This window comes from Pygocentrus nattereri, chromosome 17 (assembly GCF_015220715.1).
Source record: "Pygocentrus nattereri isolate fPygNat1 chromosome 17, fPygNat1.pri, whole genome shotgun sequence".
NCBI classification, from domain to species: domain Eukaryota; kingdom Metazoa; phylum Chordata; class Actinopteri; order Characiformes; family Serrasalmidae; genus Pygocentrus; species Pygocentrus nattereri.
In genome coordinates this window covers 28,063,720-28,077,358 of record NC_051227.1, presented here as the reverse complement: position 1 = coordinate 28,077,358, position 13,639 = coordinate 28,063,720, and the positions used below count along the sequence as shown (strand labels likewise).

At 37.2% G+C, this 13,639-nt stretch overlaps 1 protein-coding gene across 1 annotated transcript; it reads left to right on the top strand.

The window, feature by feature from the left end:
* The first annotated feature begins 2,572 nt into the window (after positions 1-2,572).
* Positions 2,573-10,810, top strand: LOC108426899 (P2Y purinoceptor 14). The gene is made up of 2 exons (XM_017696710.2): positions 2,573-2,908; positions 7,525-10,810. The coding sequence occupies exons 1-2, from the start codon at positions 2,890-2,892 to the stop codon at positions 8,574-8,576; spliced, it is 1,071 nt and encodes a 356-aa protein (XP_017552199.1). The 5' UTR covers positions 2,573-2,889; the 3' UTR covers positions 8,577-10,810.
* The last annotated feature ends 2,829 nt before the right edge of the window (positions 10,811-13,639 follow it).

The window sequence follows — 13,639 nt, the reverse complement described above, 5'->3', positions numbered from 1 at the left end:
CAGGGAAATGTCACTGATATTATCTCTTTGTTCAAGGAAATGTTTGAGCGAGAGAGAGAGAGAGAGAGAGAGAGAGGGAGGAAGAGATCAAGAAAGCGAGAAAGCGCGAGAGAGATAGAAGAACAAGAATCTATGTACAGAGTACAGAGTACATAGATTCTGCTCTAAAACAGGAAAAGCTTGGGGTCATCACAGTCATGGGAAAACACACAGAGCTGTTGTCTAGAGATGTTTTAATGTGATGGAAAGTAGCCAGAGCATTAAGATGATCACTGAGTGGTCATCCCTCATCTTTGCAAAAGTGAAATGCCTCCTAGACCCTCAAAGTGCTGATGCACAGGAAATCCTTCTTCTTCTCGCACAGGAAAGTGTTACAACGTCTGACATGATACTTGCATGAAGATTATGGTCATTCTGGACCACCATGCTTAAGAGATTCACTCCTGCTTTATGAGCTTGTCAGACCAGTTTTGATTATCAAGCCTTTGGTTTTCAACTGTTAATAAAAGTGGATAGGTTCAGTTCTAGACACTGACTTGCTGAACCCTGTTTGAACTCTGTATATCTTTGACCATTATATTGGAAGAATGGCCTACAGTTAATTAAGAATTGTTTATTGCGATTATTATTTTTTTTTAACATAGATGTATTTTATTTTTACAGTGGATGTAGCATGTTATAGGGCAATATTATTATCATTATTAGCGTTATTATTATGATAAGTTATGTCATAATGTGCTTTTTTTGTGAAGAGAGCAAAATTATTTATAATTTTAACTCTTTAAATGAGGCATTACTGTTGCTTTTTTGCGTTCCAACTTATCAAACTTCAGAAAGACAAAATATAATGATTTATTGTGATTTTATATTTTTGCTATATCACACACTCTTGGTTTACAGCTGCAGTTCAGCAGTTCTCAAACTTTTTTAGTTTAAGGCCATTGCTGTGGAAAGTAAGACCCACTGCACCCCCACCATACTTATTTTTTTTCCATTAATAGTTATACTTTCCTTTTAATATTAATACATTTCTATTAGTTTTGAACAACCACCACTTTTTAGATATGACTGAATCAAGTTTAGTCAACTTACACAGAATGGAACACAGGACATGGAAGCTATCCAGCCAACAATGCTAAGAATATGATACATCTATAATGACTAGTGACGTGTAGAACAACAGATATCTAAGATGTGGCACCTTCTCCTCAGAAGTAGAAATGTGCATTATCTTATGACCATACATTCTACAAGAACAAATTAGCCTCTACAGGATAATGCCTACATGAACACCACCAGAAACTGGTAAGGCGTTCAGTAAATGTACAGGGACACTTGAGCCAGGTGGCCATTGGTGTGCTGTTTTTTATTAAAATTATTGTGTATTTACGTGTACAAATACACATCTTTCATCTTTATGTATTTTCACTGGTTAAAGTCTTAATTTGGGATAAGACCTCCCACTTTCTGGTGCTTCTATAAGTGAAAATGTGGACCTGCATGTTCTTCCAAAATTAATTAAAGCCTAGTATTGCCATCTAGTGGTTTACATCTGAAATGCTATTACATAAGCTGTTCTTGTTGATCATTGTTCACTATATTTACCAAATAAAATCCAGTGCAGGTCAATGATATATCTGTTCATTTCATCCAATATAACATCTTCTTTTCAGTGTTGCTTTACCAGAGTCCACATGTTGATGTAATACTGATTCTAGCTATAAGTTGCTCCACTGTGATGTTCCACTGTGCTGAAACAGTTGCTAATAAAATGTCATGAAGAACACACAGTGAGGAGAAACAAATATTCTTATGACACTTTTGTTTGTGTTACTTAATATCCCTCCATGTGCATATCCATTTTAAATTTATCCTTGAAGACCCAATCTCATTTTTTTTATCTCTACCCCTTGTTTCCGAGAGTCATCTTGCCCCTTGGAACTGAATTACAAGTGTTGACATTGGAACTGAATTACAAGTTGACATTTTCCCGTACAAAATGGACAACCCTCAAATAAAGAAGACTATTACTTCACTAACAGGATGCTTGTGGTGCTCTGCAGGCGACCCTGTCAGTCTGCAGTGACAGCAGAGGAAGACAAAGTTCAGCCACCCCACTGCTGATCTGTAGTTAAATATAGATTTGAATGTAGACTTTTTTCTTCATTTTTTGTTCAGTAATTTTATATTATTAGTATGTCATAAGTCTTTGAATTTAAGAGTTAAAGGCCCTTTGGAAAGACACCAGCACTTCACCTTTCATAATCAAATACAGCTTACATGGATGATACTGTACACTCAACTTATAATTAAGAGTGTATTCAGATGGTGCACTGGGAGGAGGAAATAGGTTAAACGTGCCTGACAGACACAACTTCCCATTCTAATTCTGCTTGTAGTGACCCTCCTCCGCAAAGGCTCCCACTGAGCTCTGCAGGGGAGAGAGAGAGAGAAAGAGAGAGAGAGAGAGAGAGAGAGAGAGAGAGAGAGAGAGAGAGAGAGAGAGAGAGAGGAAGCACCACTGGGAATAGTTAAAAACTAAGTGAAGACAGAAAACATAGCAGAGCAGCTGGTGTAGAGAGAAACAAGTATGTTTATGTTGTTGTGTAGGACTGAAAACCTCACACCAGGGATTGTAGAGGAAGAAGGAGAACTATAAAAGAGAGTGCAGAGACTGTTCCTGTAAGTAAGCATCAACGCAAAGGTCATCATATATAGTGCTGTCTGCTACCAAAGAGTCCAACCCACAAAGAAGACACAGCAGCCCTCCTGTCCTTTTGCATCCTGTATGATACATTCTTCTTTTAGAGAACTTGCAAGAGTGACAATCTCTTATCCTCATCAATCTGAGCTATTAACTTTACCTTCAACGCCTGGACCTACTCCTGAATGACTAACAGCTCTAAAGGTTAGTGCTGATGACCGAACTTACTTTTCATCCTGAGATTATTGAATTGTTTCTTTTGGTAATACGTTGTCTTGTGTCAGGATGAAGTTGTAGTTCATTCTAGTGTTGTGAGAAAGCGGGCAAATATGGTTTGAGAGACTTCTTGCTGCCTTTGATCCTTAAGACATAGTTTCACATTTCACATGATTAAACAGAGTCAAGGCCTTCATTAATTAAAGGTTACAAAAGTTGTTTTCACTCACTAGTATTCATTATTTGTATGTATCATTTTATTCTGAAATGGTTACGGTAATGTTTTACTGGAGTGCTCATAAGTGATATGTCATGACAACTGATGTGAACCTACATAAACATCTATCTATCTAAGCCACATGCAAATAAGATCTGAAACCAAAGCCAAAAATTATTTAGTTATTTCTGACCTTCTATGCATTTCCTGTCCTGTTTTATGTGTTGGCGTTTGAGGTACATTGACACAGTGCTCCTTTTAAGATCAGTGCACCGCCACAGTTAACATGCCTGCATGTATTCAGTGTTGTATTTCTTCACAATGATCGAACAGCCTGACATTTCTGGCCTTTGACGTGCACCAACTTTACAGAATCACTAATGTAAAAAATGTGTTCTATTTGCAAATAGGCACTCAAATCAGCTGCTAAAATGCTGTGGTCTGTTCTTGAAGGAGTCTGTGACAACACATAGTCCAGCAGGCGAATATTTAAAGAATGTGGGGTAAATATGAAAAAATACAACAATTTACACGTGTGTATAAATCATTATTTGAAAACTTGCGTATGAGACAAAACAAATCAATCAGTTGCAACGCATCATTTTAAAGGAGATTAATGGTTGAAGTAGCTCATGATTCACCTGGGATTGCCAATATGAGACATGTCTGGACTGAAGCTGCCCTGAGAAAGTAACCTAAATAAATGATGTTTGGGGAGGTGAGGGGATTTTCACTGGTTAAAACAAACAACTGGGGTAAACCACAATGTAACCTGCCTGGAACAAGTTTAGAAGAAACTGCTGTTGTGGTTAGTGATGAGAAGTTTGATTCAGCTTTGCAAATCAGTTCTCTGGAGCCCTCAACTATCAAACTACTTTTGAACAGGGAAAGGGTGACTCATGCATAAAAGAAGCATTAAAAAAGAATGCATTGTTGGTAAATTTTTCACCTCATGTAGTGACTGAAGTTAGTACTGGACTTTAGTACTGGACTGCTGGCATGAGTTAATCCCAAAGATAGCTTGTAAAGCAAGGATGCCATACTATTATAGAAGCTTAGACTGAGTATCTAGCTTGTATTAATTCATTGTATTGTATTAATTGATTAATTCATTTATGCTTGCTTCATACTTCATACTGAAGGTACTAAGATAATGTATGTTGCATTAATACATTACGGTTGCCACTCATCCAGGATTTCTCAGGACCGTCCTTGATTTTAGTTGTATGTCCAAAAAACTAAGCATTTTCTTTTGTTTGCATTTCTTATGAACTGCTATTTTCTCTATCAAAAATGTGTATACAACAAATAGGGTTAATTAGTTCAGCTTATCCTCAAAACAAACACAGTTATTTCACAAAGGTACATTATAACATGTTTGGACACAAAGCACTGCAATGTGATAACTGAGAAGATTAGGTTCCACACTATTAGCAAAATGGTTGCAAAATATTCTATGAATGCTCTAACAACAGCAGATTCTTTTTTTTTTTGCTATACAGAACCAGTGCTTTCACTAAAGAATCCTTATAGAGTCATTATAAGATTAGATAGCTGATCTGACATCAATTCACGTTAGACCTTAGGTGTTATGAGCATTACTGAAGGTTAAGAATCAAGGTAAAGAAGGTAAAGTACCACTGATTGATTATCCAGTCACTTTACAGGGCTGAGGTGGCGACCCTGACCAGCAAACATGATTGGTGTGTGTCATTAAAATGTTCAAGAGCTTTGAAGCACTCCTTAGACAACATTAAAACAGGTCTTCATGTCATTGTTTGTTTAGCCATGATTGTACAGGAAATGAGTGGGCAGTTTTGTTCAATACTGCACTTGAAACATTATGGAGATCCATGTGACTTCACCACATTGTGGCACCACTCAGTTTGGAGCAAGTTGCAAAACTTCATCATACTGACACTATGGTTTAAGGGAAGTATGTAGGTTTGCTTTCATAATGCATGTCTCTGCTTCAACAGAGTAGCCTAAAAGGTCTTGAGAGTGATTATTGTGAACAAGTTACTGTGAGCATGACATCGTCATTGCTGGAAAATGTTTTTAGTAGGCAAGGCATAGTTTTATGATTTTACACGATTTACCAATATCAAAACTTTAAATTTCAGACAATAATGATTAATTATAATGCTATTTTGAATTGAATCAGTTCACTTAATATGTAGAAGTTGGGCATCATGCTTAAACTACTCAAATACTCTACAACCCCACAGGAAGAAATTTAAAGCTAATGTCATGCATTCAGTTTCAATTTATTGCAGTCAGATTTTATTTCTCTGCTATTTAATTCAGTACTTTCTGCTGAAATCAGCAAATTTCTATTTAAAACACATTATCTACCAATATAGATCAGCAAACATTTCAAACCCAGGCATGGGGGTCATTTTTGGTGACCTACATACTTCTCTACCCCGCTATTACCCTTTAACCTCCTTTAAGGCCTAACTATGTTTGTTCTATGTACCACATTATTTGTAAGTCGCTTTGGATAAAAGCGTCTGCTAAATGTAATGTAATGTAATGTAATGTAATGTAATGTAATACTTTGTATGGTGGGTTAAGGCTGATTTAGATCCCACTGGCCATTTTCCAAAACAGGAAATAAAGTTTCAATCGTGCAAATCATGTTACCATATTGTTTTCTCAAAAATTGCAAAATTTCACTGACCAAACTGCCTAATATTTTTGGTGACATTCAGAGGTTCAGAAGCTTATAATTGCAATCCACTGCTATTCTCTAAACCATCTGACAGCATTGGCAAAATTAAAAATAATACTACTTCAGTTTTTGTACAAGAACTTCAACCTTCTGTAAAACCTGTCATGAGGATGTAAACTTTGCCTTTGACAGTGAGTTTCTGTTTCCTTATCTATCACCAGTTTCCTTCCTGAGAAATCTTGGAGAGCATTTTATGTGTTCCATTTTATGCGCTGAGATAGGTAAATAAATGTGAACAAATACAAGCAGTAAGATGTACTGTGAGCATAGATTGAATCATTTGCTAGTTTTTTGTTTGTAGTATACATTACACACATATAGCATTAAGCCAGGACTGGACTGTTTCTTCATTTTTCACCTGTCATTCAGCAGGTGCTACATGACTGAGTGTGGATAGTTCCACTTCTGCTGTGCAGTTTATCTTGATGGTGAAAAGGAAGTTAACAGCATGTTAAACATCTTAAAAATAACACCGTTGGTAAGGAGGGTCAAAAAAGTCATTAAACAATGTCTCTGTAGTTAATGTAAATAAAGAAAAAAATAACTCTTTATTAAAAATAAGCATATAAGTAAATGTAGTCTAAGAAAACAAAAGTCTGCATCAAAAAGTTATTATTGTCTCACTTGCATTTAGTAGTTGCAATTTCCCTTTGCCTACAGAACAGCAAGGAGTCTTCTCCTACAATACTATATTGAGACTGAAGATTACAGATTCTAAGACCATTCCTCAATGCAGAATCTCTCTAGAACCTCCAAAGGTATATCTTCTTCAGGCCATCCTCCTGGGTTTTCAGTGGAATTTAGTTTCATATTTAGTTTAGACTTGGTAACCCAACCCTCATTTTTGTATGGATTTGGGTATATTTTTGGAACATTGCCCTGCTGGATGATTCAACCATGACCCAGTTTTAGCTTTTTGGCAGGTGCAGCAAGTTTTTCACTAAAATCTTCAAGTACCATGATGCTGTGAATCCAACAAGGTTCTCGGCCCGTTAGTTTTTTTCTGAAAAACTGCCCAAAGCATTACATCCACCATACTTTACAGTGGGGATTAGATTCTTTTCAGTGTAACCATCTTTCCTTTTATTTGACTTTCTTTTACTATAGAACGTTGTTTAAAAATTCCAGTAGTGTCTACCAAAATCCAGGTGCTTACGTCTGTAGACAGATTAAAGAAAAGCGTTCATGTGGTATGCCTTCCAGTAGACATGTTGGCATGGAGATGGTGTCTACTTGCAGTTTTATAGACTTGGTGACCATAAAATGTTACCAGATCTTTAATGTGATCCATGAAGAAATGAATCATTCTTACTGTGTGTGGGGGTAAAATACATTTGAAAATACATTTGCTATTTTAAAGTTCAAGGTCAATGCAAGACTATCAAGTGACCTAATAATTATGGAGCTGACTGTATGGTGAAGATTCCAGTCTCAGTTCAAGAATACTTCATTTCTTTGATGTACTCTATGACAGTGCTTAAATATATTTTGTGATGCTTTATTCCATTTTGAGAATCATGCCAGGCATGGCTGCTGCCTAGGAAAGCAATACATTATACATGCTCTAGCTGCCAGTTTATTTGCTACATTCTATCTATATGTATGTGTAATGTATGTATTGCTGTCATTAATCATTTCAATGGTTTTCTTCAGGTATGAACTACATCAATGTTACTCACACCTCTGGCTATGGAAGTCAATCAGCTGGGAACAGGACAGACTTCAGCAGTGTGTTTACGCAGCAAGTCCTTCCTGTGCTCTATGCTCTGATCTGCGCAGGTGGGCTGGTTTTAAATGGCCTGGCTGCATGGATCTTCTTCCGGCTGCCCAGCACGTCTGGCCTAGTGGTTTACCTGAAGAATATGGTGGTGGCCGATCTCCTGATGCTTCTCTCCTTCCCGTGGCGCGTGGCCAGCGACCTGGGAATTGGCGGCTGGCAGATGAAGGTGGTTGTGTGCCGCTACACAGCCGTGCTCTTCTACCTCAGCATGTACACGGGCATAGTGTTCATGAGCCTCATTAGTTTGGAGCGCTATGTCAAAATTGTCCGTGCCTCCTCCTCTTCCTCTTCATCTTGCCTTTGCTCCTTCAATGCCTCTTCCCTCCTGCAGCGTGTGCCCATGGCCAGAGTATTGGCCTTCCTTGTCTGGGCCTTGCTGCTGCTCTGTATGCTACCTAACACCCTGCTGACAAATCGCCCTGCAGCAGAGGGTTGCTCGTGCATGGAGCTGAAAAGTGCACTTGGCCGCCGCTGGCATGGAGTCTCTGCCCACCTAATCGTGGCCATCTTCTGGTTGACCCTCATACTCATGGCCTACTGCTACACTTCAATAGCTCAGCATGTGTACCGCTCCTACCGGAGAGTGCTCCGGGACGGCAGTGAGGCAGGCCGCAAGTCCAACCGCAGCATTTTCAGCCTTCTGGCCGTGTTTTTTCTCTGCTTTGTGCCCTACCACGTATGCCGTGTGCCCTACACGCTGAGTCAGCTGTCAGGCATCAAGTTTAGCATGCAAACACGCTTCCACCTCTTCCAAGCCAAGGAGGCCACACTTTTCCTGTCAGCCCTCAACGTGTGTCTGGACCCCGTCATATACTTCCTCATGTGCAGGACATTCAGAGAGTCACTGCTGCGTAAGCTGTCTACTGCAGACGGCGAGAACAGGAGGCCCTCTATTACCAATGGACTTAGCGTCAGTAATTTGTAGAAGAGAACTGACTTAGGCATACTCTGCCCACAAATGTGTTATTTTGTAACAAGTGAAGTGAGGTTTTAAAAGCTTTAAAGGAAAACTCATTCATCCTACCACACGCAAAGTCCATTCATTCTACATCACAGCTTATCCTAATGGCAAGAGAGTGTTCAAATCTTGTATTGGATTGTGTCACAAGGCCGTCTGCACTAGAAATGTCAAGTCTGCTTGTCAAGTTAAAATTTGTTACTCATTAACAAACATGCTAGCTTGGTAAGTTTTAACTACCTTAACTAGTAGCTATACATTAACAAATATCATTTAAAGTAGTGATGGACCTGTCTAACTTCAGTTCAGGTCAGTGATTAAATGTATATAATGGTCTATGTTTGAAACCCTCATTTGACATTGTAAATAGAAGTTTAAATAATGCATAGAATAACATTATATTGCCTTGACCTAGGTCTAACTAGCAATCACGGACACAAAAATAAACAGTTTTAGTTTGTCTTAGATGTTGAAAAAAGTAAAAATACTACAGTAAACAAATTTGTAGGATAGGAACTATTTTTCCTTCCGTGCTCTCGCTCTGCTTCTCATACACCCGCAAAAAAAGAAATGTACATGCAAAATTTATTTAACAAATACATTTGAAAACGTATGAAAATTGACAAAAAACGCATTTTGCTTTATTTACTTTAGTGTTTGGAATATGTTTTGGAATGAGATGTATTTGTGTAAATGTTGTAAATGTTACATATAAACAAATGACCTTTTTTTCCTATAGGGTACTCAATTAAGGACAAAACAACATTTTGCTGCCTACTAGTAATCAACAATATCTCTCTGACTATCAGTCAACCAACTGACTATTATAATCAAAGATGCAGTAGATCTACAAAGTTCAATCCCAAAAAAAGAAAACTGACAGGATTTCAAAAATACAGTAAATAATGCTTTACTTTATCAACATCATTGGTTTCTGTAAATATATTCTTTTTCTATAATTGATGCCAGCGACATGTTCCAGAATGTGTTGGGACGGGGCAAATTAAGACTAATGAATATAAAAGGAGCAACCAGGGTTAGTCCTTTATAAGCAAGCATGAGTTAAGTTTGCCTCATCCTCTACAGATTCAAGCAATCCAGAGAAATCTGTGTGTGTCAACAACAAAGCCAAAAACTGCAAATGAATTCAAATTAAATTCAATCCTTATGGCACTGCATTAAAAACCAGCAGGCTTCTGTGATGGCTGTCATCGCATCACCGTACCAGCTTGGAAATACTTTCACAAATCATTGATAATAAATACTGTTCATTGATGCATCCAGAAATGCAAGTTAAGCCTGTACTATGCACAGCATAATCCATATGTTAACAGGGTTTAAAAACTCTGCTAACTTCTGTGGGTTTGAGCTTATCTGAAATTGGCTGATGCACAGTGGAAACATGTGTTGTAGTCTGAGAAATCCACCTTTCAGATTGTTTATGAAATACATGGATGTTGTTTTCCCTCATTCATGATCATGCTGTTGTTTGCAGCTACTAAAGGGGGCAGTCGTGGGCTGGAGGTTAGGGAACCAGGCTTATGACTGGAGGGTCACCAATCTGATCCCCTGAACTGACAGGACATGACCGAAATGCCCTTGAGCAAGGCAACTGCTCCCCCAACTGCTCCCTGGCATTCTCTGGGCAAGTGTGCACACACTAGTGTATGTGGGTGTACCAGTGTGCACAGATGAGTTAAATGCGGTGGTGAATTTCCCCGTTGTGGGATTAGTAAAGGGTAACTTAACTTAAAGAGAATGCTTGTGTGATATGTACACTGAGTTGTAGCAAGAAAAATCTTAAACCACGCTTAGACAAGGTGCTGTTATGTCCACATAAAAATTACATAATTATTATTTATAGCATCCACAACTTGAGTGTTCTCCTGTCAGAGAGTCTGTAAATATAAATATTTGTTCATTTATGGTCAGCAGTGCTACATCCTGTGTGTTTGAAATCTGTAATGTAACTAACTCCTGACCTGGATTGTGGCTGAGTTGAGAGAGTGTGGGCTGTGGGTCAAAAAGGTTGAAAACTACTGCATTAGAAAATGAAAAGAAGATTCCCCTTCAATGTTGCTGTGCCATCTTTCCAAGCCTTAACCTCTGAAATCAAATGCAAATCTCTTTTCTTTTTCAAATAAAAGTTGTATTTTTTGTACAAAGCTAAATAAATAAATAAATAAAGTATTTTCCTCATGGGGAGCAACAAATTTCCATGTATGACATCATGTTTTTCACATAAATGTCTGGTCGGTGAAAAGAGGTAAATACACACACAGACACATATGCAGACATTTTTGGCTTTCCATTTGGTCATTATTTTGTTTATGATTATTTCATTGTGCCTTTATGATGCCAAGAGAAATGAGGCAGGTGAGCAAATGAACAAAGGATTTACTTGGAAAGGGGGGGATTAAATGTTGCTTTTACTGCTTTTATGTTTTCCAAAGAGCAACAAAAATTTGGGAAATGCATAAAAACATTTAGTATGATAATGTACTATAACACAAAAAATAACATTATTATGTGAAACGAATAAATGAAAAAATGTAAAAACACGAATGAATGAAATGAAACTAACAAAAGCTGAAAAGATTTATGGGCAAAGGATGCTTCAATCTGTAGAACTTATCCAAATGAATCGATCTCAATTAGCTTTAATAACTAAGGCATTATACAAGAAATAGTAAGGGTAGTAAATAACAACAACAACAAAAAATGTGTGCAATTGTTCTACTTAACAGTATATATACTGCCCCTTGTGGAATCTTTTCACCAACTCAACATAATACAATGGAAATACTATACTGATTGATATGTTTTCAAGGAAATCAAGACATGTGGTTTTCTTTTGAAAGTTTAGATTTTTTTTCCCTTCATTTTTTTATAGATACATTTTTGTCACATTCGAGTTTGAGCCTGTGGGGGCCATTGGCGTTGGGGGCCCTGATTTACAGCCCAGCTGAGCTTGTGTGAAGGCCAGTCACAAATTTCATAATTAAGAAATTTGAACTCACTATCAATTGTAATATAATGAATTGTGATTAACAATTTAACTTTGTTTTGTAGTAATTTTCCCTATTAAAGTACAAACCTCCATTTAAGACCATACTTTTTGGCTAATATTAGATTATACTGACATGAAAGGGTATAATATGGAACGGTTTGGTTTTGTACTTAACTTTAAATCCTCCTAACGTGCTTCAAGAGTTTTTCTATGCCCCTGTCACTTTCAGATTGTTCTGGATGGCAATTTTTTGCAAAGCTGCTTTGTAACTATAGACTGTTGCTTTGTGACTGAACGACTGACGTTGAAACTGCTATATAACTCAACCAAAATTAACTGAAGAGGAACGAGGAAATTAAGGTCAGATGCAAGACATTTTGAGTGGTGATGTCACCCGTGATGCTGGCAGCACATGGAAAGAAAACAAGAGAAAGCAAGAGAAGAAAAAAGTGAAGGACAGCAGTGCTGTGTGTGCTAGTTTCTGTGCCAGTTTACAGTGCTACTTCTCAGAAAGTAGAAGCTGAACTCAGATAAACCCTTCATTGATTGAAAAGCCACAGAAGCCAACATATAGACTTATCACATTGCTGATCTCTACAGGTGCCTGTTATGAGACTGTTCACTGCAGAGCAGTGAAAAGCTTCTCTGCAAACATTCTGTTTGACAGGGGATAAAATCTGAATATAAAATTTAAATAGAGGTGGTAATAACTACTTTTGATTATTAATAGCTTTTCCTTTTCTCTAAATATTTTGCAATAATAACACTTTTACTCAAGCATATTTGTGGAGGACTAAAGTCTGATCAAATCAAATCAAATTTGTTTGTATAGTGCTTTTTACAACTGATGTTGTCACAAAGCAGCTTCACAGAATTCCAGTAAAGACAAATTTTTAACATGAAAAGTAAAACCATCACGAGCAAGCCATGGCAAGGAAAAACTCCCTCAGAGCTGAGGAAGAAACCTTGGGAGGAACCAAGGCTCACAAGGCAGGGACCCATCCTCCTCAGGTCAAACTACCTACAAAAAAATGACCTTATACATCACATAAGTCTGCTGTTATGCTCATGTGTACCGATATAGTCATAGTATAAATATAATGTAAGCAATGATGATGATGATGATAATAATAATAATAATAATAATAATAATAACAACAACAATAATAATAATAACCATTATTATCATCATCATCATTATTATTATTATTATTAATAATAATAATAATAATAATAATAATAAGGTTCCTCTGTTTTGTTACTGTTTAGAAGGAGGATGTTCCGTAACATCCAGCATTTCACATCTTTTACACAGTCCTCTATTTTCTTTAATCTGTATTTGTCATCAGGCTTGGCTGATATGTACAGTTGCGTATCATCTGTGTAATGATGAAAGTTAATGGGTAACAGGTATAGTGTAAATAATAACTGTCCTAAAATAGAGCCTTGCAGAATTCCAAATCTTACTTATGAATAATTGGAAGATTTCAATTGGAAGAATCGTTCACCTTTACGAACTAATTACGTTCTGATAAGTAACATTTGAACCACAATAGGGCCGTCCCTGTGATTCCAACCATGTTTTCTAACCTTTCTAGGAGAATATTGTGGTCTATTGTATCGAAAGCTGTGCTGAGGTCAAGTACCACCAACAGGAATACATAGCCTGGATCAGAGGCAAGAAAAAGATCATTTGTTATCTTAACTAGAATTGTCTCAGTGCTGTGGTGTGGCCTGAATCCAGATTGGAATTTTTCATACACTGTGTGCACAATTATTAGACAAGTCTTATTTTTGAGGATTATTTTTATTAATGACCAACTACAGTGCTCTCAGTTAATCCAAAATGTTAATAAACCTCAAACATGAAAGTTTGAGAAAAACAAAGTGAAGTTTTGGCTTTCTTAGGAGAATATCTATATGCGCACATTTATTGGGCAACTATAATGGTGCAAAATTATTACGCAGCTAAATGAAAACACACATTTTCCCATCTCACTTTTTTTATTTTCAATTTATG